Below are 26,703 nucleotides of genomic sequence, written 5' to 3' on the forward strand. Positions count from 1 at the left end.
GGACTCTATGCCGGAAGAATACTGATCAGGATTATCCTAATGCATTCTGAATGGAGAGTAATCCGTTCAGGATGCATCAGGATGTCTTCAGTTCCGGTACGGAACGTTTTTTGGCCGGAGAAAATACCGCAGCATGCTGCGCTTTTTGCTCCGGCCAAAAATCCTGAAGACTTGCCGCAAGGCCGGATCCGGGATCAATGCCCATTGAAAGGCATTGATCCGGATCCGGCCTTAAGCTAAACGTCGTTTCGGCGCATTGCCGGACCCGACGTTTAGCTTTTTCAGAGTGGTTACCATGGCTGCCGGGACGCTAAAGTCCTGACAGCCATGGTAAAGTGTAGTGGGGAGCGGGGGAGCAGTATACTTACCGTCCGTGCGGCTCCCCGGGCGCTCCAGAGTGACGTCAGGGCGCCCCAAGCGCATGGATCACGTGATCACATGGATCACGTCATCCATGCGCATGGGGCGCTCTGACGTCATTCTGGAGCGCCCGGGGAGCCGCACGGACGGTAAGTATACTGCTCCCCCGCTCCCCGCTCCTACTATGGCAACCAGGACTTTAATAGCGTCCTGGGTGCCATAGTAACACTGAAAGCATTTGGAAGACGGTTCCGTCTTCAAATGCTTTCAGTACACTTGCGTTGTTACGGATCCGGCAGGCACCTCCGGCAACGGAAGTGCATGCCGGATCCCAACAACGCAAGTGTGAAAGAGGCCTAAGACTGATCAGGATCCTGGATCAGTCTGAAAAATGCCTGATCAGTCAGAAAAAAGCATTGAAATGCCGGATCAGTCTTTTCGGTGTCTTCCGGAAAAACAGGTCCGGCATTTTTTTTTTTTCACCTTTTTTTCGGTCTGCACATGCGCAGCCGGAAGGACGGATCCGGCATTCTGATATTTTCCTATGGAAATACATTCCTATGGGGAAAAAAATCAGGCAAGTTTTCCGTTTTTTGGGCTGGAAATAAAACCATAGCATGCTGCGGTTTTATCTTTGTCCTGATCAGTCAAAAAGACTGAACTGAAGACATCCTGATGCATCCTGAACGGATAACTCTCCATTCAGAATGCATGGGGATATAACTGATCAGTTCTTTTCCGGTATAGAGCCCCTAGGACGGAACTCTATGCCGGAAAAGAAAACCGCTAAGGCCTCTTTCACACTTGCGTTGTTCGGATCCGGCGTGTACTCCACTTGTCGGAATTACACTCCGGATCCGGAAAAACGCAAGTGTACTGAAAGCATTTGAAGACGGAACCGTCTTCCAAATGCGTTCAGTGTTACTATGGCACCCAGGACGCTATTAAAGTCCTGGTTGCCATAGTAGGAGCGGGGGAGCGGTATACTTACAGTCCGTGCGGCTCCCGGGGCGCTCCAGAATGACGTCAGAGCGCCCCATGCGCACGGATGACGTGATCCATGCGATCACATGATCCATGCGCTTGGGGCGCCCTGACGTCACTCTGGAGCGCCCCGGGAGCCGCACGGACGGTAAGTATACTGCTCCCCCGCTCCCCGCTACACTTTACCATGGCTGCCAGGACTTTAGCGTCCCGGCAGCCATGGTAACCATTCAGAAAAAGCTAAATATCGGGTCCGGCAATGCGCTGAAACGACGTTTAGCTTAAGGCCGGATCCGGATCAATACCTTTCAATGGGCATTAATTCCGGATCCGGCCTTGCGGCAAGTGTTCCGGATTTTTGGCCGGAGCAAAAAGCGCAGCATGCTGCGGTATTTTCTCCGGGCAAAAAACGTTCCGTTCCGGAACTGAAGACATCCTGATGCATCCTGAACGGATTTCTCTCCATTCAGAATGCATTAGGATAATCCTGATCAGGATTCTTCCGGCATAGAGCCCCGACGACGGAACTCTATGCCGGAAGACAAGAACGCAAGTGTGAAAGAGCCCTAAGTACCCTAAGCCAGTTCTACTTTACACCAGTTTGATAAATTTCCCCCCAAAATCTTTTAGTATTTGTGTCCTGCAGCCATGTGTTACCCCCTTCCTTTTGCCCCTTCTTCTACTGTCTGTAGATTATCAAGAAGAAGGATGCAAGAATGCAGTAATCACACAAGACATGGTGGCTGTGAATAGTTTGTAACCATGGTGACACATAGCTTTACATAGGAAATGTATACTCAAAACTGCAAGAGCTTTTTAAAGGGATTCTGTCATGAGATTTGAGGCCTATAACCTAAACATATAGCCAGGTCCCTACTAATACCCTGAATCCGAAACTGACCTTATTAAATGTGCCTGTGGCTCTATTAGCACATAAAACAGGTTTTTATAACCTGTCATTCACCTACCTAATGTGTCCAAGGGGACGTCGCTTCATACAGGGTGCCCGGCTGCAGCCATCTCCGTCTGGTGCCCAGCGCCGCCTTCCCACTAGAAATCGCCGCCCTCCCTGTCTATAGTGCCGCCTTCCTCACCTCAACCCCGCCCCCGCAATCGTCCGGTCCCTCAGGTTATGCCTAGTGCGCACGCGCGGGATCTGGCAGAGGGATCGGACTATTTCGGAGGCGGGCTGAGGTGAGGAAGGCGGCACTATTGAAAGGGAGGGCGGCGATTTCTAGTGGGAAGGCGGCGCTGGGCACCAGACGGAGATGGCTGCAGCCGGGCACCCTGTATGAAGCGACGTCCCCTTGGACACATTTGGTACGTGAGTGACAGGTTATAAAAACCTGTTTTATATGCTAATAGAGCCACAGGCACATTTAATAAGGTCAGTTTCGGATTCAGGGTATTAGTAGGGACCTGGCCATATGTTTAGGTTATAGGCCTCAAATCTCATGACAGAATCCCTTTAAGTAGAAGGGTTGCACACTTTGAGGAAATACAGCATTCCAGCAGGGCTCAGCTTGTGTAGTAAAAATTATGATAAATCTGTAGGCTTTATATCTTGTTTCCTCTTTTGTTCTGTTTTTGGATGTGGGACAGGATATTACGGTGTCTTATGTGGTTTTATTTCTTAGATTTAACTGCCAACTTTAAAGCCGTGCTGTGGATTCAGGTCATCTTTTGGATATTGGAATGATGATAATAAACCAGAAATCTGAATTTCTTTAATCAATAATCCTTTGTTTTATTAGCCAGTGTATGTCTCATTAAGCAGTTTACTAGGGAGCCCTTCTGTCGGAGGTCCTGCGGCTCAGAATAGAGTACCCTGACGTTGCGCAGAGGTATCCTACTGGCTGCAGGTTTTCATTAGAGACTGCGAAACGCTGCGGCTGCTGCCAAGAACTTGTTTTTCTGCAGTTCCAACTTGGATCTCTGAGTAGTCTATAAATATTGTATGTTATAGGGGAAGTGTGCCATGTGGTCAAAAACTGTGCATATTTACTTAGGCAGCCAAAACTGCATAATTTTTTTCCCCATGCAGTTGATGAGCACGCACTCTACTGGTACATATCAATACCTCCTAAATGCTTACAAATAAGCACCTTCACATACACATCAGAAACCTGCACCTCCTGTTACCCCAACACGCCTATTAGGGGGGCATTCACACAAATTGCGGTTTTACCAAACACAGATACCGGCCGTGTGCATTCCACGTGCCTATTCTTGTCCGTTTTGCAGATTTGAAGTCCGCAGCACGTCAGTTTAGACAGGTGTTTCCAAGTGCTTGCTCCTCTTCAGTACAGTGTAGGATTCTGGCTGGCTGGGTGTGATGCCTTGAAGAGATGGCTCTCCTTCTTGCATATCCGTTTCCCATGGAGTATTGCTCATAAGTCTCCATACCATGGAGCACCTCTAGTAAGTCTCCATACAGCACTGGTCTCTTTAAGAAGATTCCGTACCCTGCCTAAACTACATCCAGGGCATCACACCCAGCCAGCCAAAATCCTACACCGTACTGAAGAGCGGTAGGCCCCCTGAAACGGCTGTCTACGGATGGACATCTGCCCTGGCTATATTCCCTTGTCAAACCCCAAGGCTTGTTGGAAAGTCTGATTTTGACTCCTAGAGAGCCACTTCCAAGAGGTGGTGCTGGCGAGATGATTCTCCTCCTTGAGAGATACCTCTTTGCATATACATTTTTTAAAGAAAAAATTGTTTCAGCTTTTTGTCATTTTTTTAATAAGCCAAGTGTTACAGTTTCAGGTCTTTTTTTTTAGGTAAATAAGTTGTATTGTCAGAACCTCGTGTACAAGTCTGCAGAGCATAGCACAGGAAATATAATCATGTCTGAGAGAGAATTCCCAGAAGAGTCAACCTTGTAAGAGAAATGTGCTGACACCAATCCAGCCTCGGAGATGTCTGCACTGTATTCAGCATTTCATACGAGTCTAATATATTTACCAACGATAAGGGAATGATGGTGCAAAAGCCACCGAATATTTACTCTGATTATAAACGCTTATGTGTGTACAGTGAAGCCATTAATTCTAGGCACGTGCGTCCCAGGAGACCTGGAAAGCCTCCAAGGCTTGAAATTTATAGGTTGAATGAAATAATAAAACCTAATAAATATTAAAAATCCATTCAGTTGAAAGTTTGACATCTAGGAATCCATAGACAGACGGACCTACTTTGAGAAGCATTTATTTCAACTGATTTTTCAGTTTAGTTTTCAGGATTTTTTTCCCATTTGCAAGATATTTTTTAACATATTAAATGTACGGGAATGAAAAAAATCATTCACATTTTAACAAAAATTGCTACTGTGGATTCCTCGCATCGCCGCAATGGTAATTTATTATGGAAAACTGATTTCCCTACAGAATTTCTTAACCTCTTAAAGGGGTTGTCTGGGAATACTTAATTTCTGGCAGGTGCTGGCAGCCTGCCTCCCCTACTGAAAGGATCGTACTTACCTGCTCCCCGCTGCTCCAGTCCTCCGCGCTGGCTCCTGCATCTCCATCTTCCGGTCCGTGGTTTGTTTTCTTCCTCCCCAGCTTGGGCATGGTCACCTGATTCTCTTCAGCCAACCGCTGGCTTCAACGGTGGACACATCACGGCTGAAGCGAGCGGTTGGCTGAAGAGGATCAGGTGACCATGCCCATGCTGGGTAGGAAGAAAACAAACCCAATCCCGAAATTATGTATTCCCGCCTTTAATGAGACAGCCTTTTTTGGCCAATAGGATGCAACTTTTTTTTATTTCCATTGTTGACGTAGCCCATATAGGAATTTTGTTTTTTGCGAGGCAAGATCTATTCTCCAGTTTCACTATTCGTGGTACCTTTTATTCATTGGTTAACCTTAAAAATGCATGTTTTTTTTTGTTGTTTTTTGTATGGGGAGAAAAAATAATTCCAATTGTTTTTAATTTTATTTCTTTTTTTTATCCTTCAGTGTACTGTATAAGTCCTCATGCACACTATAGTGTCTGTATCTTGTATCACAAACCATAAATCCAATTTTGGCATTTTTTACGCCACTTACTGTATAGTTAACATTTTAACAAATATGTAATTTTATTTCAATATTTTTTGCATCATAACTTAATTTGTAATCTGATTTCATTAGTTGTTCTCTTTTTTTTTTTATTTTTTTTCTTTATAACCTTTTTTTACTCCTACTATGGGACTGTGCCGTCCTTTGATCACTTCGATAATTATACATTTCTATACAGGTATAGGTACAGCCATAGGTTGGGCCTAATGCCATGACAACCTATCATCACCCTGCAGAACCTCCATAAAACTGCTTAGATGCCACAGTCACTATAGAATGTGGTATCTAAGTAATCAGTCTATCGTTGTATAAGAAAACCGCGCTGCTGCTCACTCCTCTGAGCCGCCTCTTTTTTCGGTACAGAGCAAATATCTGGCATGGAAACGGACCATCAAGCTCCACAGATGGGTATCTCTCCTCTACCCAACCTTCCTGTAGGCAATCAAGGAATCACAACCATAGTGAAGCACTGACTTCCTCCGTACATAATTTTTTTTTTTATTATGCTCACAAGCAGAAACTTGATTAAAACGGATGTATAAGATCACAAAGGTGCACAATCACAGGTCCGTTGCTATGTATCGAAAAAAGAGGAGGCTCAGAGGAGTGAGCAGCAGCGCGGTCGTCTTATTTACTGGATTCTGTGATTTTAACCCACATCACATTGAGGACCTGCAGCGCGATAAGTACAGCTACGTATCTAAGTGACTTTTTTCATTGTGATCTAAGGAATCAGAGCTATCAGATACCAGATTTTCTATATACAGCTAGAACACAATGTTTTCATATAATCCTTGACTCTTGGCATTTTTTTCATGTATCAGATGCTCTAAAATGTTTCCAGAATGTACACATCCCGCTGATTGCATTTTTTTATTTTTATTGCAGCGCTGGACCTAAAGGTGATAACATATATGAATGGAGATCAACTATACTAGGTCCTCCTGGTTCTGTATATGAAGGGGGCGTTTTCTTCTTAGACATCACTTTCTCCCCCGACTACCCATTCAAACCACCAAAGGTAAGTCATTAATAAATGTTTAACCTAAGATTGAGGAAACCTTTTCTAGTGTTAGGCCTCATGCACACAACAGTATTTTTTCACGGTCCGCAAAACGGGGTTCCGTTGTTCCGTGATCCATTTCCGTGTGTCTTCCTTGATTTTTGGAGGATCACCAGACATGAAGGAAAGTGAAAAAAAATCTAAGTCAAGTTTGCCTTGTAAGGCCTCATGCACACGACCGTTTTTTTTTGCTGTCCGCAAAACGGATTTCCGTTGTTCCGTGATCGTTTTTTATTCCGTGGGTCTTCCTTGATTTTTGGAGGATCCACGGACATTAAAAGTGAAAAAAAAAACTAAGTCAAGTTTCCATTGAAAATGATAGGAAAAACGGATCACGGACACGGATCACGGACGCGGATGACTATCTTGTGTGCATCCGTGATTTTTCACGGACCCATTGACTTGAATGGGTCCGTGAACCGTTGTCCGTGAAAAAAATAGGACAGGTCATATTTTTTTCACGGACTGGAAAAACGGATCACGGACGCGGAAGCCAAACGGTGCATTTTCCGATTTTTCCACGGACCCATTGAAAGTCAATGGGTCCGCGAAAAAAAACGGAACAACGGCCGCGGATGCACACAACGGTCGTGTGCATGAGGCCTAAATGATAGGAAAAAAACGGGCGCTGACGCGGATGACAATCTTGTGTGCCTCCGTGTTTTTTCACGGACCCATTGACTTGAATGGGTCCGCGAACCGTTGTCCGTGAAAAAAATAGGACAGGTCATATTTTTTTGACGGACTGGAAACACGGATCACAGAGGCGGATGACAAACGGTGCATTATCAGAGTTTTCAACGGACTGAAAGTCAATGGGTCCGCAGAAAATCACGGAACAACGGACACGGAACACAACAACGGTCGTGTGCATGAGGCCTTAGGCTACATGCACACGAACGTTGTTTGTTTCCGTGTCCGTTCTGTATTTTTTTCGCGGATAGGATGCAGACCCATTAATTTCAATGGGTCCGCAAAAAATGCGGACAGCACACCGTGTGCTGTCCGCATCAGTATGTCCGTTCAGTAGCTCCGCCAAAAAAAATAGTGCAAGTATAGGCATTATTACAACAGATACGCAAAAAAAAACGCATGCCATAGGGACGTCATCCGTTTTTCTTTTGCGGACCGCAGAACACATACGGTCGTGTGTATGTAGCCTTATACAGATAATTATCTCCTCACTCAGGACAGAATCCAAGGCCCTGGATGGAGAAGAACCTAATACTGTGACAATCTGCAGACACAGATGCGCAGTAAATCAGATGGCCACATTCCATAATGTCAGCATCAGCGGTATTAGAAGCTGACCCATTGGAGAATGTGCGCAGGGACAGCACTGCTGTTCTCTTCCTACTAATGTTGTTGGCTTTGGCTCCGGAATGTGCTTCAGCTGGTTTTATGGCTGTTACTTATCAGCAGGCTGATTTTCTTGTGTGGTGAGAAATGGACAGTGAAAGCATATTGACTTTCCTCGACGTATCTAACTGTATGCCATGCTATTGACCTGCGAGAATAATTATCCAATTTGTCTAGTTAGTTTACTACTTTCACACTCGCGTTTGGTGGGGATCCGTCATGGATCTGCACAGACACATCCGTTTTCAAATAATACAACCGTCTGCATCCGTTCAGAATGGATCCGTTTGTATTATCTTTAATATAGCCAAAACAGATCTGTCTTGAACACCATTGAAAGTCAATGGCGGACGGATCCGTTTTCTATTGTGTCAGTGAAAACGGATCCGTCCCCATTGACTTACGTTATGTGTCAGGACGGATCCTTTTGGCTCAGTTTCGTCAGACGGACACCAAAACGCTGCAAGCTGTGTTTTGGTGTCCGCCTCCAAAGCGGAACGGAGCCAAACTGATGCATTCTGAGCTGATCCTTATCCATTCAGAATGCATTAAGGGGAAAACTGATCCGTTTTGGACCGCTTGTGAGATCCCTGAACGGATCTCACAAACGGAAACCAAAACGCGAGTGTGAAAGTAGTCTTAGTTATTTAGCAGATGCGGACCCATTGACTTAAAGGGGTCCACGATCCGACCGCAAGAGACGTTCCGCATTGCAAAAAATAGGACATGTTCTATGTTTTGCAGTGCGGAGGCACGGCCCGAAATTTGTCCGTGCTTCCGTGGGGTTCTGATTCATGCCTGCGCAATATGGGTTAGGGGGCACTCACGCTTGGTGCATGAGCCCTGAGCGACAATCTGCAGGCCCAACGCCTCCACCCCTTACCCTATCTACTTACTGTCTTTCTGCAGAGGGATTTTGTTGGAGTGGGGAGGATTGTTTCCGATAGTATATTGCCCTAAACCAAATTAAAAGGGTTTTGCGAATACCTGTCCTCAGAATAGATCATCAATCTATGTTCGGTGAGGGTCCAGCTCCTGGCACCACCGCCGATCAGCTGTTTGAAGAGGCCTCTTCCTAGTCTGTGACGTCATGTTCATCAGTCACGCGGCCTAGGCGCAACTCAGTCCCATTCAAAGCACAGACGTTGTACAATGTATGGCGCTGTCCTTGGTATCCTTCAGGCAGCTGATCGGCGGAGTTGCCGGGAGTCGGACCCGCACCTATTTATCCCGGGGATAGGCCATCAATATTGAACTCATGGAAGACCCCTTTAATACTTTCACATTTTAGTAATATCTGATCATCTGGAAATTGTGTAATAAATGACAGCAGGGGAAATCCGTGTTCATAAGAATAATAATGCAGCTTCATGTAGCCTGTCAGTACTGGATGCTTATGTCTACCCCATAAGAAATAAATACATGTATCTGCTTAGAAATGCATGTAATGCATTGCTTGTGTCTCTAACTATTCCCCTTTCTAACATGTGCTGCTTTAGAATATGGTGTCATGACTTTATACATTTTGCACATATTGAGGCCAAGCCATTCTTTGCCGCCAGACTCTGTTTTAGGAATGAGCCTGTAATTGGAGGCTGAATAGACAATGCCCTGTGGCAGACTACTACGTACAATATCACATGCTGTATTTTGGTAGTATGTAAACATTTTAGGATGCTGCGGTTTAGTATGTGTTACAGTGTTTATGAGCAGCAGAGTTTGAACACGTTTGTGTTATTTGACCACATTTTAAGTGATGACGTGTGTAGCGCATAAATCCCGACATCATCTGGACCGATCATAAAGACTTGTGAAATATTATTCTGCTGCTTACATTTTGCTTTAGGCTGGTTTCACACGGGCGTTGCGGGAAAAGGTGCGGGTGCGTTGCGGGAACATGCGCAATTTTTCCGCGCGAGTGCAAAACATTGTAATGCGTTTTGCACGCGCGTGAGAAAAATCGGCATGTTTGGTACCCGAACCTCTTCACAGAAGTTCGGGTTTGGGATCGGGGTTGTGTAGATTGTATTATTTTCCCTTATAACATGGTTATAAGGAAAAATAATAGCATTCTAAATACAGAATGCATAGTAAAATAGCGCTGGAGGGGTTAAAAAAAATATATAATAATTTAACTCACCTTAATCCACTTGCTCGCGCAGCCCGTCTTCTTCTTTACTGTGTACAGGAAAAGGACCTGTGGTGACGGACCATGTGATGACCGGAGTGACGTCACCACAGGTCCTTTTCCTGTACACAGCAAACAAGAAGACAGAAGAGAAGCCGGGCTGCGCGAGCAAGTGGATTAAGGTGAGTTAAATTATTATTTTTTTTTTTTTAACCCCTCCAGCGCTATTGTACTATGCATTCTGTATTCAGAATGCTATTTTCCCTTATAACCATGTTATAAGGGAAAATAATAATGATCGGGTCTCCATCCCGATCGTCTCCTAGCAACCGTGCGTGAAAATCGCACCGCATCCACACTTGCTTGCGGATGCTTGCGATTTTCACGCAACCCCATTCACTTCTATGGGGCCTGCGTTGCGTGAAAAACGCAGAATATAGAGCATGCTGCGATTTTCACGCAACGCACAAGTGATGCGTGAAAATCACCGCTCATATGAACAGCCCCATAGAAATGAATGGGTCCGGATTCAGCGCGGGTGCAATGCGTTCAACTCACGCATCGCATCCGCGCGGAATACTCGCCTGTGTGAAAGGGGCCTTAGTGTTTTGTCCGTTTTCATTTAACCCTTTGAGCCTCTAAGGTTTTTTTGTTTTTACGTTTTCCTTTTTTTACTCCCTGCCTTTTCAGGGTCATTAAAGCAAAATGTAGAGATACAAAAAGAGGATTACGGTACAATTTGAACTTCCTGGTTTTAGAAACAGACCAGGAGTCACAAAATAGGTACCTAGAGTAGAGGCTATCAGAGGCGCCAAGGGGCGGAGGTGAGTTCTATATAGAACAATATATAAATTCAGAAAAATGAGCGGCACTCCAAGGATAAAAGCAGTGAACCCTTTATTCACACCGGTGGTGCAACGTTTCGGCTCTAGTCACGAGCCTTCCTCAAGCAAAGATACAACTCAAATGACAGTGATTATATAGGGAATACAGATCATGTGGTCACAACCCAGTGGGTGTGTTCAACAAATCATAACAATACATAACAGTAATTTGCAGTGAATACACATAGTACCTTGTAGTGCAGAGAAATATGCTGATCATCATTAGAGAACAGTGATATGTGCTAAATATAAAGCAGTATACGGATCGAGTACATAGACATGATCAAATAGTGTATCAACATATGGTATATTCATTATACATAAGTGTATGGAGGGGGAGGAGCAACGAAGTAATATCGCAGAACATACCCATCCAGCAAGGAGGCTCATTCAGCGCCGTGAAGTCGGCGTTGTAGATGTCATTCTGCGCAGGCGTGGCAGCGCACCAATAGCGAGTACTCAGCGAGCCAGGAATGCTACGCGTCATCACAGTGAGCCGACACCCCTACGTCACTGCAGGCGTCCTCCCGAAGGGACACAGTGTGTAATCCTATGCGCATGCTCAACAGAAAATCGAGCTAAACGCGCCATCTTTGTTGCTGGAGAGCTGCCCTTAAAAAAACCACTGTGCATATCGCACCCAACCAAAGACAAAAACGGGCATAGGGGGTTAGAGAAGGGCAAAAGGAATCCCATTTGGTAGGGTACCCATATGCCCCATCCTGGCAGAAAATCCACCGCAGCCACGATAACCGCAGTACCTGCAGGGATAACGCCAGGGATTCCAACCTCCCATCCTGCCCGAGAGGGATCTCCTCTATTTGGTCAACAGATGCTGCAAAAGTGTATACAGTTCAGCTCCCAATACCAAAGAAAAAAATTTATATGACAAAAGAAGATTTAATAGGGTGTCTTCACACGGTGCCTGCCAGCAACAGAACTGAACCCCACATAAATATAAGATGTAGAGTGTAATGGAATGAACCCCTTCCATGGTATGCTGCGTATACTCCGACCATATGTTCCATACCCCAAAGTGCAGAGTAAAAGTGATCTAAAAAAGAAGAAGAAAAAAACATTAGAGTAGGAATAATGTGAGTTGTATAACTCTCTGAGTATGTACACAATTGTGCGAAACAGTATCCAACAATGCAAAGAGGGCAAACCAACCCTCACAGAACATCCCCAAAATTATAGTCAGCGTTTAAGCCCTTTGGCTTCAAGCTGTCCAACTTGTGGATCCAGCTCAACTCTCTGCGTTTAAGTATCCTGGATCTATCCCCACCTCGCCGAGGCTGGGGTATATGGTCCAGGATCCAGCACCTCAAATCACCTTCTTTATGCATGGCCTCAGTGAAATGTTTCGATACTGGCAAATCCAGCCGTTTTTTGCGTATACTGAGGCGGTGTTTGTTGAGGCCTACACACGTGGCTTCTGGTCAATCATTTTAATAAATATAAGGCTCAAGACTGGTCTCTGAATCTGCTAAAGCACTCCTGAAGAAGAGGGCCTCAGACCCTCGAAACGCGTTGAGCCTTATATTTATTAAAATGATTGACCAGAAGCCACGTGTGTAGGCGGCATTCAATTATTTACATCTCTACATGCGATCCTGGCCGGGGGGGAAAATAGTCTCAGGTGTCTTGAGTTTATCCTGGTGACTGCCCCCCCTGTGAAGTGAGTGCATTTGTTTTTATTATTATCATTAATTTATGATCCCTAACATCACTATAGAGCTGAGGTGTTTTTTTCCTAAACTCAGAGCTCTTCAATAGACCTAGGTGAAGGTCTTTTTTATATTCTATACACAAATAAGAATCAACCTGTATCCTCTTCACGACTGGTACGATCTGGCGCCTGGTACGTGTTTCAAACTTTTTCCTCCACGGGTGTGAAAGGTTCTTTCTCCTCTCTCCTCTCCACACCGCCTATATCTTTTCAGGGTCATAACTTTTTTATTTTTCTGTTCACACCGCCATAGGCTTGTTTTTTTGCAGGACAAGTTGCAATTTCTAATGCTACAATTAAAATTGCATACAATGTAGTGGGGGGGCTGGAAAAAAATCCAAATGGGGTGAAATTGGAAGAAAAAAAAACAGTTTTTTTTATGTCAGTGGTAAAACTGACTTGTTACTTTCATTTTCCAGTTCGATTACGGCGATACTACATTATTTGTCTTAATACTAAAAAAAAAAAAACTTTTTTCTTTTCGACACCATATTCTGACCCCTATAACTTTTTTGTAGCTGTGTGTACAGAGCTGTGTGAGGGGTAATTTTTTGCCGGGGGATCTGTACTTTTTATTCATACCTTTTTAGGGTGTGTATGACTTTTTGACCACTTTTTAGTGATCATTTAGGAAGTGAAGTGACCAAAAAACATTGAATCAGCCATTTTGACTTTTTTTCCGTTTGACCAGAAGCCACGTGTGTAGGCGGCATTCAATTATTTACATCTCTACATGCGATCCTGGCCGGGGGGGAAAAAAGCTAATCTTAGTAAATGTGCCCCGTTGTCTTGTAGGGATAGCTCAGCTGAGTGACTGTAAATATATTTTCTTCCTGTAACCACTTGTAGCAAAACGTAAAACCTTCCAAGCTTTATTAAAAAAGTTCATGTTAAAAGCGCGGTGTGCACATCCAAAAATCGCTTCCGTGTTTCAAACTCAGGATGTGTTCTCAATCATAGCATGGTTTTAGATATAGATACTTTCCCAATACAAGATCATCCATCATGTGGGCGGAGGAACCACCTACGTAATGGGAGTGAATCACCTGCTGAAGCAAAACTATAATTAAATTGACAATGCTAATGCCTCAGGTACAATACAGCAGATCTGACCGAAGATTAAGACCATGTGGTATAACCGCATTCAAGGGGAAAATCCAGTATGCTTTTCTTTTCTCTTTTAAAGGGGCTCTCTCGCTTCATCAAATGGCATTTATCATGTAGACAAAGTTATTACAAGGCACTTACTAATGTATTGTGATTGTCCATATTGCTTCCTTTGCGGGCTTGATTAATTTTTCCATCACATTATACACTGCTCGTTTCCATGGTTATGACCATCCTACAATCCATCAGTGGTGGCCGTGCTTACACACTATAGGAAAAGGCGCTGGCCTCTTTGGTGACCGGGAGCACACATAGGCTGGTGCTTTTTTCCATAGTGTGCAAGCATGACCGCCGCTGCTAGATCGCAGGGTGGTCATAACCATAGAAACGAGCAGTGTATAATGTGATGGAAAAAATGAATAAAACCAGCAAAGGAAACAGTAAGTGCCTTGTATTAACTTGTCTACATGATAATGTTTGAAATGCTGGAAAGGGTGCGGTTGGAATTGTTGAATTTTGAATGAGCTCCTGGGAAATGTTCACCAATGCATTTCTTAAAGGGGTTGTCTCATGTGAGACCTTGATGGCATGTCGCTAGGGGCGGGTCCAAATTTATTCCCTGGGTCACTATGATTACAGCGATACCAAATACATACAGTTTTTTAACGTTTTACTACTTTTGTACAATAAAACCTCTTTTAAAAACGAAAAAAATGTTTTTACATTGCCACATCCCAAGACCCATCATTTTTTTAGTTTTCTTTCTATGGAGCTGTATGAGAGCTAGATTTTTGCAGGATGACTTGTAGTTTTCTTTGGTATCATTTTGGGGGTACATAACACTTTTTGATTGCTTTTTATTCCGTCTTTTTGTAGCGAATAAGCAAAAAGCTGCCGTTCTTGCTTTTTTAATTTTCTTGTTTTACAACGTTTACCATAAGGGGATAAATGACATGATAATTGGGTAGCACAAGTCATTCCAAATATGTGGAGGGGATTGTTTTTATAATGGAAATTTTTTTTTTAAACCTGGATTTTTTTTTTTATAAATTTTTTTTTTTTTTTTTTTTTTTTTTTTTTTTTTTTAACCATTTAAAAAACTCACTAGGGGGCTTTAATAGGCAATCTTTTGATTGCTTTTATAATTCTCTTGTACTTATGCAGTGTTAGAGAATTAGGGCTCATGCACACGAACGTATTTTCTTTCCGTGTCCATCCCGTTTTTTTTGCAGACTGTGTGCGGAACTATTCATTTCAATGGGTCTGCAAAAAAAACGGAAGTTACTCTGTGTGCATTCCGTTTCCGTATGTCCGTTCCGCAAAGAAATAGGACATGTCCTATTATTGTCTGCATTATGGACAAGGATAGGACTGTTCTATTAGGGGCCAGTTGTTTCATTCCGCAAAATACGGAATGCGCATGGACATCATCCGTATTTTTTGCGGATCCGTGTTTTGCAGACCACAAAATACATATGGTCAGTGTGCAGGCTCATGTACACGAACGGATTTTTCTTCCATTTCCATTGCGTTTTTTCACAGGTCCGTATACGGGACCATTCATTTCAATGGGGCTTGAAAAAAAAAAAAAAGAAATGACTCCGTCTGCAATCCATGTCCGCTCTGTGAAAAAATTTAAACTTGTCCTATTCTTTTTGGTGTTGCGAACAAGGATAGGCATTAGTACAATGGATCCGCAAAAAAAACTGATGCAATACGGACGTCACGTGGATGTCATCTATTTTTTGGCGCATCCGTGTTTTGCGGACCACAAAATACATATGGTCGTGTGCATGAGCCCTTATACTGAGAGGTGCAGGAAACACTGGAGGCAAGCCTGGGACCTTCATCTGCCCCCTGGCTGCTGTGCAGAGAGAGCCGTGATGTTCAATGTAATTTATGGGAGACTGAGGGAGTCCTCTCCCTCTTTATTCAGCTTAGATGCCACGGTTGCTATTGACCATGGCATCTAAAGGGGTTAAACGGCCTCATTCGGCACTTCTGCCATTCCAGCATAAGGCCCCTTAGTGACCACCATATAAAGGTGTATGGGTGTTCACCAAGGGGTTATTGACCTATGCTGAGGATAAGTCATCAATATCAGGAACCTGGAAAACCCCTTTTAAAAGTTGTTTGAGACGGTATTTTTGCTGGTTGGTGTTCTCCTATTTATTTTTCATCCTGGTTCAATGCTTTCTTTACTTGGATCATTCTTGCAGCAGGTTATTAATGTGAACTGCCAGCACACAGTACAAGTCATTAAAATCTTTCAAATAACTGTGTCCCGTGGTGACCCTGGGGAGGCCCCACTGTTTTACTAATAACACACCTGAAATTGTGTGCGTCAGCGTAGGTACAAAAACCTCAGCTTGTTATTGAGCCCTATGTCCCCGGTTCCCTACCCTGTGCACTGGATTGTAAGAGCTGATTCTAAACAACCATTAGTTAACAAAGATACTCGCAAACCTTTTTTCTACATGAAATAAATACTAAATGTCACCAGCATTTCTTTAAAGGGAACCTGTCACCAGTTTTATGGTGTCCTAACTGAGGGCAACATAAATAAGTGACTGATTCTCTTAGCAAAATGCTGGGTCACTTTCTTTAATTGACCCAGTCAATCTGCCAACATCTTGTATTGAAAAGCTCCAGCTGATAATGATGAGTCCTGAATATTCATGAGCTCCTGACTCTTCCCGCCTACCTGCTGCTGAGTGACAGTTTGTTTCTATAGGAATCAGCAGCAGGTGGGCAGGGGAGTGGCTATAGCTCTGAATTAAATATACGCTGGACTCAATGACATCACGCTGGACTCAAATCAGCTTATGAGGTAACCATCTGTCACACCAGTAAGTGACTACATCTAAGGTACTTTTTAGTAGTTAATGATTGATTGTATATAATTAGTTAGATTATAATCAAATATCCACATGACAGGTTCCCTTTAAGCAGTATAATTTGCTTGCATCCAACTGAAAACTGCATTTGGGAGGAGTATTATGAGAGAGCCATACCAGTCAGTTGCTGCCAATCAATAAGCATCTCTGGAGATGTATTGAAGTCATGCTGACTGGCTGACCGCCCCTGACTCGGCTATACACGGGATGCTCCTCCCACTGTCTCTTTCTTTGGATGCATGCTTACTAGAAGGTAAACATGATGTCTACCCTAAGTGCATCCTTTAAAGCAGCAGTGGGGAACCATTTTGCTGCCAAGGGCCATTTGGATATTTGTAACATCATTCGGGGGCCATACAAAATTCTCAATAAAAAATTTTTACTGCTGTATTTGGTCAAACATATAATTGACTTAGGGATAAGTTACAGAAATTGCACTTCAATTAAAATAATCTAGAGGGCTGTATTTTTGCAGCACAAAATAGCGCCTGCACTATATATATACAGTATATTACATACAATACAGGCGCCATATTGACCACACATAGCAGTCAAATTTTTAAGTTCAGAATGTTACTTATTTGACATTAATGGCAGGAAGCTAAACCCAGGGGGTCCAGAGAGGGGTTCACCCAGCTTTCACTCTCCCTGCCTCTTTCTTCGCAACTGTCCCTGCCTTTGTCCCTTTCTCAGCAAAATATCTGCCCCCACCTCCATCAGCCTGAAATCAGCCTCCTATCAGACCCCCCAGGCCTACATCAGCCTCAGATCAGACTCCCATCAGACCTCTAAGCCTCAGATTAGACCCCAATCAGACCCTTCCTAGCTTCAGATCAGACTCCCATCAGACCCCCAGCCTCAGACCAGACCCGGATCAGACGCCCAGCCTCAGATCAGACCCCATCAGACCCCCCAGGGTCAGATCAGCCCCTATAAGACCCCCCAGCCTCAGATCAGACCTTCATAATACCCTCCCTAGCCTCAGATCAGCCCCCATCAGACCCTCCCCAGCCTCAGATCAGCCCCCCTAGTCTCAGATCAGACCCCTATCAAACCCCAGCCTCAGATCAGACACCCCCAGCCTCAGATCAGACCCTCCCAAGCCTCAGATCAGACCCCCATCAGACCCTCCCCACCCTCCTTTAGCCTCAGATCAGCCCCAATCAGACATCAGATCAGATACTGTATTTAAGATAAACAAATAAACTTACCTCTCCAGCTCCGTACGGCGCTGCCTCTTGGCAGATTCACTTACCCTCCCTGTTCTTCTTCCTGCCGCACTATATTGTCACCTCACACCGCACAGCGTCAGGTCATAGTGCACGTCTACGTGCACTGCGTCCTGACGCTGGATGTGTCAGGACACAGTGTGGGGCTGAAAGAAGACCAGGGAAGGTGAGGACAGCCAGTGCAGTGCTGTTCTCACCTTCCTGTGCCTCCCGTATGCTAATGACCGCTTCCATAATGGAAGGGGTCATAAGCATTTTCACATTATGTTCTGGCAGGGGGCCGGGGGCCACATGAAATGATACCGTGGGCCGCATACGGCCCTCGGGTCGGAGGTTCCCCACCCCTGCTTTAAAGGGAACCTGTCATCAATGTTGTGCTACCCATACTAACGGCAGAATAAAGTAGAGACAGGTGAGTTGATGTCAGCGGTCTGTTATTTAAAAGTTAAAAATAAGTGGTTGCCGAGAACCAACAACACAATCATTGCAGACTGGGCCTGGAAAAGAGTCCCGGCCACCTGAGAAGAGTCCTGGTTATTCATGAATTCCTGCTCTCCTGCCCACCTGCTGATGACTGACAGTCTTCTACCTAGTTTTCTCCCTTTCTCTCTAGGAGAGAACTGTCAATCATCAGCAGATGGGTGGGAGAGCAGGAGATTATGTATAACCAGGACTCTTCTCAGGTAGATCTGACTCTTTTCAAGGCCTGGGCTGAAATGATTATGATGCTGGATCTCAGCAACCACTTACTATTAGCTCATGAGTGACACACCGCTGACATCAGCATTTCTGTCACTATTTTATGCTTCCCACAGTGAGGTCAGCATAAAGTTGATGACAGGTTCCCTTTAAATAAGGCATGAAGCAAGCACTGCAATAGTAAAGATTCTTGCCATATGCCCTGGAAGGTTCTTAAAGGAAATTTGTAACCAAAAATGTTATGTGCCAGTTAAAACCATATCCTTTTTTCTAATCTCTTTTTATTTTCTGATTACAGATTTATTTATTCTGTTTCTTGAACATGATTATGGGGGCGGCCATCTTGCCTGAGCTGTTCTTGACAGCATTTACAAAGCATTAAAAAAATTGCTTTACGGCAGCCCCATGGCCCTTAGACACAATGGTCAGGAAGGGACCCTACTGACTTCTATGGGAGAGTTTTCTAGGCATGCTGTGTGACCTGTGCAGATGTGATTGCACAAGGAAGGAATAGATGAGCTCTGACAATCACCTATTGTGAATGGTAAATCCTGTGTGATTTATATACATAGGTGTTATCATTACAGAATGACAGTCATTTCCATTCTTCTAAATGGGGTTATTTTCATGGAAAGCACATGGATTACTGCAAGCTCTGACTGATATTCAGTGAAGGGTATTTCCACAAAAAAATCTGCAGCATGTGAAGACACCCTTGTACTCTGTTTTTATACCCCTCCTCAAGACACTAAGCTTGAAGGAGTTATCTGGTTTCAGGAGAAAACCAGTCAAGCCTCGTACTTATCCCACGCTGCTGCTCCGGATTTCCCAGCCAGCCAATAAGAACTCAGATCAGACCTCAATGTGAATGACCCCCAACCAGACCTCAGATCACACCCCCATGCCTCGGATTACACCCCCATACCTCAGAGCAAATAAAATTTAAAAAATCGACTTACCTCTCCTGCTCCAGACGTCGCTGCTCCTAGGATCCAGCTCTCTTCCTCTTCCTGCCGTGCGCTGTGCTGTGACTCAACATGCACAGCGTGAGGTCAGAGTGCCGAAGACCAGGAAGCGGTGAGTACAGAGCCTGGGGAGCACTGCATTCACCGCTTCCTGGTCCTCCGCTACTTATGAGCTCTTCCATAATGGAACTTCTCATTAGTATTTGCCCCATAAGACGCACTGACCCCCCCCCCCCCCCCCACACACACACACACACACACACTTTGATGCGTCTTATAGGGCGAAAAATGCAGTATGTTGTAGCGTATTGTGCTACCTTCAAACACTTGTTCATCAGGGGTGCTGGGAATACAATCCCCATTGTCTAATATTGATGAGGTCATTAATATTTAAGTCACTTAAAATCCCTTTAAAAAAGTATTTGACTTTAATGAAGAACTGTAGAACTGTAAAATTACTAAAAAAAAATTAATTGTAGTAAAAATGATGTCAAATATTGGTCCCACAGAAATCACAGTCTGTGATTTCCAGTTTAGGCTAGGGCTACAGGACGACATGTGGCGCTCGACACATAGGGCACAACTACACTGCAACATGTGTTGCGCGACATTGATGTCGCACCAATGTCGCGCAACAATTTTAATAATGATAGTCACTGCGACTCGACAGTCGCAGAAAAATCCATCTTGGATGGATTTTTTGCTACTCTCGTGTCACAGCATGTCACAGTGCGACACCATAGATTATCATTATAAAAATTGTCGCACGACATTAGTGTGACAAAATGTCGGGCAACACATGTCGTCATGTAGCCCTAGCCTTAATGCTCAGTTGCTCCAAGAGTGAAAAGTTATACACCTATCTAATTTACTTTGAGGGGGTTTAGCAAAACAGGTGTGAATGAAAACTGGCTTAGTTGCCTATAGCAATCAATCCGATTCCACCTTTCATTTTTCAGAGCTCCTTTGGAAAATGAAAGGTAGAATCTAATTGGTTGGTATGGGCAACTAAGACACTTTTTTTCCTTTTGATAAATCTCCACTTTTCTGTTTCAGTGTGTGACCATTTTTAAGATATTTGTTTCAGGGCCAGCAATCCATTTCAGACGTAGTCCTGCAATTGTGTTTGCATTGCTGCACCCAAAGACCCATAACTTTTTTATTTTTCTTTCTACGGAGCTGTGTGAGGGCTTCTTTTTTCCTTGACAACTTGTAGTCTTTATTGGTACTATTTTGTGTTACATAAGACTTTTTGGTCATTTTTTATTCCATTGGTAAGTAACAGGGAGAGCCCGCTCCATCTGAAACCACTTAGATGCCGCAGTCGCTATTGACCATAGCATCTAGACTACAGGTATTGTTGACCTATTCTCTGTCTAGATCCTCAGTATCAGATTGGTAGAGGTCCAGTACCCAACATCCCCACCTATCAGCCATCTCAGGCAGCCACGGTTCTGGACGCTATACTTTGTACAAGGCACATCTCTGTATATGCCGGGGTACTGCAGCTTAGCACCCATTCAAGTGAATGGGAGGTGAGGTGCAGTACAGCGGTGCCGGAAACTACAGAATGTACAGAGCCTTCTACTTCTGTTCCATACACAGTATAGTTTCTGGCACCGTGGTTGCCCGTAACGGCTGATCTGATGTTGATGACTTATCCTAAGGATAGGTCATTAATATCTGTAGCCCGGACAATCCCTTTAACTCCCAGTAAACACCTTTAAATCTCCCACAATATTATATTCCCCCACACTATGCATCACCTTTGCCTGCACTACTGTAGAGGAATAAGCACAAAATCCTAGTCTTCCCATGAACTTTAAACTGAAAAAAATAAATAAAACCAAATCAGTTGCAGGAACTTCCACAGTTTGCAATAGATGCTGTTGTATGAATTCATTATTGAAGCTCAACTTCAGCGATTTATACTCCAGACATTTTAATTACAAACACAATAATGAGGTTGCATGTAATGAAAAACGCTTCAGCAGCTTGGCTGTGTAAATGTAATTATTTTTACATCATGTAGTTAATGTATAGGTTTTTTGGCCTGCTATTACTTAATTTCATATTCATTGCATTATTCTCCACCAGCTATTTAGCATGGCTGTTTTAAATATATGCTCTTAAATTAGCAATAGGAAACCAGCACTTATTAAAAATCTCTGCATGGCTAAATATTGGCCAGGCATAATATGTATACAACAAATGTTTATGGATATACCATGTTTTTCACCCTATAATACGTTTTAGGTTTAAGAGGAGGAAAATAAGAAATAACAATATTTTTCATTAGACCTCAGATCAGAGCCCCCATTAGACCTCAACTCAGAGCCCCAATCAGTCCCTCAATGTTAATAAGACTCCCAATCGTACCTCGGCTCAGACCCCCAATGTTATAGACCCCCATTCAGACCTCAGAATAGACCACAATGTAAATGATCCCCAATCAGACCTTAGATCAGAGCCCCAATGTGAATAAGATCCTGCATTTAGACCTCAGATCAGACCCCCAATGTAAACGACTCCGAATCAGTTCTCGGATCAGAGCCCCAATGTGAATGACCTCAATTCAGACCCCCATGCTCAGAGCAGACAAAAAAAAATCAGCTTAGGCTAATTTCACACTTGCGGCAGGACGGATCCGACATGCTGTTCACCATGTCGGATCCGTCCTGCGGCTATTTCGCCGGGCCGCCGCTCCGTCCCCATTGACTATAATGAGGACGGGGGCGGAGCTCCGGCGCAGCCCGGCGGTGCACGGCGAAAGCCGCCGGACTAAAAAACCTGAAAAGAAAATGATGCATAGTTTTCAAAAAATTGTAATAAATAAAAATCTGAAAAGTGTGGTGTGTATTTGTACTCAGCCCCCTGTATTCTGATACCCCTAAGTAAAATCCAGTGTGACCTAATTACTAAATAGAGTCCTCCTGTGTGTAATTTGTCAGTATAACTACAGCTGTTCTGTGAAGGCCTCAGAGGTTTGTTAGAGAGCATTAGTGATCAAACAGCATCATGAAAACCGAGGAGCACACTAGACAGGTCAGGGATAAAGTTGTGGAGAAGTGTAAAGCAAGGTTAGGTTATAAAAAAAAAATATTCCAATCTCTGAACATCTCATGGAGCACTGTTCAATCCATCGTCCAAATATGGAAGTAGTATGGCACAACTGCCAACCTACCAAGACATAGCCATCCACCTAAACTGACAGTCCAGGCAAGGAGAGCACTAATTAGAGAAGCAGCCAAGAGGCCCATGGTCACTCTGCAGGAGCTGCAGAGATCCACAGCTCTGGTGGGAGAATCTGTCCACAGGACTATTAGTTCTCCATAAATCTGGCCTTTATGGAAGAGGGGTAAGAATAATTTTTTAAAGCAAGCCATGAGAAGTCCCATTTGCAATTTGCCACAAACCATGTAGGGGACACAGCAAACATGTGGAAGAAGGTGCTCTGGTCAGATGACACCAAAGTTAAACATTTTGGCCTAAATGCAAAACGCTTTGTTTGGCGGAAGACTAACAATGCACATCACCCTGAACACAACCTCCCTACCGTGAAACATGCTGGTGGCAGCATCATGCTGTGGGCATGCTTCGCTTCGGCAAGGACAGGGAAGCTGGTCAGAGTTGATGGGAAGGTGGATGGAGCTAAATACAAGGCAATCCTTGAGGAAAACCTGGTAGAGGTTGCAAAAGACTTCAGACTGGGTCGGAGGTTCACCTTCCAGCAGGACAACAACCCTAAACATACAGCCAGAGCTATAATGGAATGGTTTAGATCAAAGCATATTCATGTGTTAGAATGGCCTAGGCAAAGACCAGACCTAAATCCCATTGAGATCTGTGACAAGACAAACAAGGAAATTGCTGTTCACAGACGCTCTCCATCTAATATGACTGAGCTTGAGCTATTTTGCAAAGAAGAATGGGCAAAAATTTCAGCCTCTAGATGTGCAAAGCTGGTAGAGACATACCCTAAAAGACATGCAGCTGTAATTGCAGCGAAAGGAGGTCCTACAAAGTGTTGACTAAAGGGGGTTGAAAACAAATTCACATCACACTTTACAGATATTTACTGTATTTTATGCCCAATAAGACGCACCTAGGTTTTAGAGGAGAATAATAGGAAAAAAATATTTTTCATTAGATCTCGGGTCAGACCAGCAGTCAGAACCCCAATGTCAATCAGACCTCAGCTCACAGCCCCTATCAGACCCACAATGTTAATAATACACCAGTAAGACCTCAGATAAGATCCCCATGCCTCTCATCAGCCCCCATATGCCTCTCATCAGCCCCTATATGCCTCTCATCAGCCCTCATATGCCTCTTATAAGCCCCCATATGCCTCATATCAGCCCTGTATGTGCCCGTCCTCAGCCCCCATATGTGCCCCCCATTGTCCCCATGCCACAGAAAACTTAAAATAAAAAATCCACTTACATCTCCTGCTTTTGGACGCCGCCGCTCCTCACTGCCTGCACTTGGTCTTCCTCCTTCTCCATCTGCTGTGCTTTGAACTGCCGCACACAGCGTGAGGTCACAGCGCACCCTCACACTGTGGGCAGCCGACAGCCGAGGACCAGGAAGCAGTGAGTACAGAGCGTTCACCGCTTCCCCGGTCCTCCGGTACTAATTAGCGCTTCCACTTTGGGGAGAAAAAACGGTATTTAAAATTCTCAAAACCATGTATCATATTCTTTGTGTTGGTCTATCACATAAAATTCCAATAAAATACATTAACGTTTGTCAGTGTAAATTGAAAAAAATTTGAAAAGTTGAAGAGGTATTAATCCCGTTTCAAGGCACTGTATATATGCACGTTTGACCAGTTTCACACAAGCATATTTAGTCTGGGATGTGTGCTCCCTGTGGGTCTACTGAACTTTACGTGCTAAATGCTGCCTGCGACTACAATTCAGTAGACCTGCGTGAAATAGGAAGTCCCAGCATCATAAATTATTAGTTTCCCAGACTGAATACGACCTAGCTAGATACTGCCCCTCACCGCCAGACCTAATTGACTATAATGAGATCCGTCCATTGCCGGAACAGCCTGCAGATGTTGAACTAGCCATTGTCAGACATGAGCGGATGATTCATCAGCTGTTGCAAGGTGTTTATAGCTGGTTATATTTCATGTAAATCATATATTGAGTATTAACCCCTTCATGCCCAGCGCCGCACATGTACAGCGCTGGGCGGGTGTTTAAAGATGGCGCCCGCTTCTGCCCTCTCCGGGCGCCATAGCCGCAGGTGGCCACCTGCTTCTTTTAGCAGACACCCGCGGCTCATGTCCACAACCGGCAGTAATGCCGATCGTGGACATTTAACCCCTCAGATGACGTGGTCAATCCTGACCACGACATCTTAGCGCGCTGAAACCAAAATTGCGCACTTTCGGTGGTGCTCCGGCATCCCCCCGTGTGGCAATCGGAGAAGCCGGAGCGTGTATGCAGCAGCCCCTGTCTTTATGAATGACAGGAGGCTGTTGCATAGTATTTCCTATGGAGCCCTTGTCCGTAATAGGGCTCCATAGAAAACTAGTAAAATCATCATAGATTCCAAGGCAAGTGCTTGATTGATTGTTCTAGTTCTGGGAACTATAAAAAAGTGTAAAAAAAAAAAAAAAAAGTCTAAAATAAATAAAAAACATAAAAATTCAAATCACCCCTTTTCCCAAAATAAAAATAAGAGCTAAAAAAAAAAATAATAAATACACATCATGGGTGTCGCGATGTTCGAAAATGCCCACAGTATATTAATATAAAAATATATTCCCCATACGACAAACAGCAAAACGGAAAAAATCGTCCAAATGGCCGATTCGCCGTTTTTGGTCGCTTCATTTTCTACACAAAATTAGATAAAAACTGATCAAAAAGTCATACACAGCCCCAGAATGGTATCAATGGAAAGTTCAGATCGCCCCGCAAAAAATGAGCCCCATAAAGCTCCGTTCACATAATTACAAAAAAGTTATAGAAGTCTAAATATGGCAACAAAAAAATAAAACTGATGTTTTTTCCCACTTTTTAATTTTTTTATCACTATCAAAACGCAAGACAAACTATACATATAATGTATCGCCGGATTCGTACTGACCTGTAGAATAAAAGTAACCAGTCAGTTTTATTGCACATCGAACGTCGTAAATAAAAAAAAAAAGTAAAACTGTGGTGGAATTGCTTGACAAATAAAAAAAGTTATGGCTCAGGCAAGGCAGGAAGCGCAATTAAAAAACAACTCAGAGCTTGAAAGGGTTAATTCATTAAATGTGATCACACCTATGGTGTGGCTTACTTTTAGAGCGATCTGATGCAGTGCCCAATCTGTCCTAGGATATATTACTGCCAAGTCTGTTTTGTTCCTAAAATTTGAAAATATACACTGCTCAAAAAAATAAAGGAAACACAAAAATAACACATCCTAGATCTGAATTAATTAAATATTCTTCTGAAATACTTTGTTCTTTACATAGTTGAATGTGCTGACAACAAAATCACACACAAATAAAAAAATGGAAATCAAATTTTTCAACCCATGGAGGTCTGGATTTGGAGTCACACTCAAAATTAAAGTGGAAAAACACACTACAGGCTGATCCAACTTTGATGTAATGTCCTTAAAACAAGTCAAAATGAGGCTCAGTAGTGTTTGTGGCCCTCCACGTGCCTGTATGACCTCCCTACAACGCCTGTGCATGCTCCTGATGAGGTGGCGGACGATCTCCTGAGGGATCTCCTCCCAGACCTGGACTAAAGCATCTGCCAACTCCTGGACAGTCTGTGGTGCAACGTGACGTTGGTGGATAGAGCGAGACATGATGTCCCAGATGTGCTCAATTGGATTCAGGTCTGGGGAACGGGCGGGCCAGTCCATAGCATTAATGCCTTCGTCTTGCAGGGACTGCTGACACACTCCAGCCACATGAGGTCTAGCATTGTCTTGCATTAGGAGGAACCCAGGGCCAACCGCACCAGCATATGGTCTCACAAGGGGTCTGAGGATCTCATCTCGGTACCTGATGGCAGTCAGGCTACCTCTGGCGAGCACATGGAGGGCTGTGCGGCCCTCCAAAGAAATACCACCCCACACCATTACTGACCCAATGCCAAACCGGTCATGCTGGAGGATGTTGCAGGCAGCAGAACGTTCTCCACGGCATCTCAAGACTCTGTCACGTCTGTCACATGTGCTCAGTGTGAACCTGCTTTCATCTGTGAAGAGCA

The 26,703-nt window shown here is 44.0% G+C and overlaps 1 protein-coding gene across 1 annotated transcript in view; it reads left to right on the forward strand.

Annotated features, from left to right (window-relative positions):
* The window catches only part of LOC121001871 (ubiquitin-conjugating enzyme E2 E2), a 250,505-nt gene that overhangs the window by 192,618 nt on the left and 31,184 nt on the right, over positions 1 to 26,703 (forward strand). The window contains exon 4 of the mRNA XM_040433093.1: positions 6,297 to 6,429. Coding sequence (XP_040289027.1) covers positions 6,297 to 6,429 — 133 coding nt within the window. The remainder of the gene's footprint in view (positions 1 to 6,296; positions 6,430 to 26,703) is intronic.

This window comes from Bufo bufo, chromosome 5, assembly GCF_905171765.1.
Source record: "Bufo bufo chromosome 5, aBufBuf1.1, whole genome shotgun sequence".
NCBI classification, from domain to species: domain Eukaryota; kingdom Metazoa; phylum Chordata; class Amphibia; order Anura; family Bufonidae; genus Bufo; species Bufo bufo.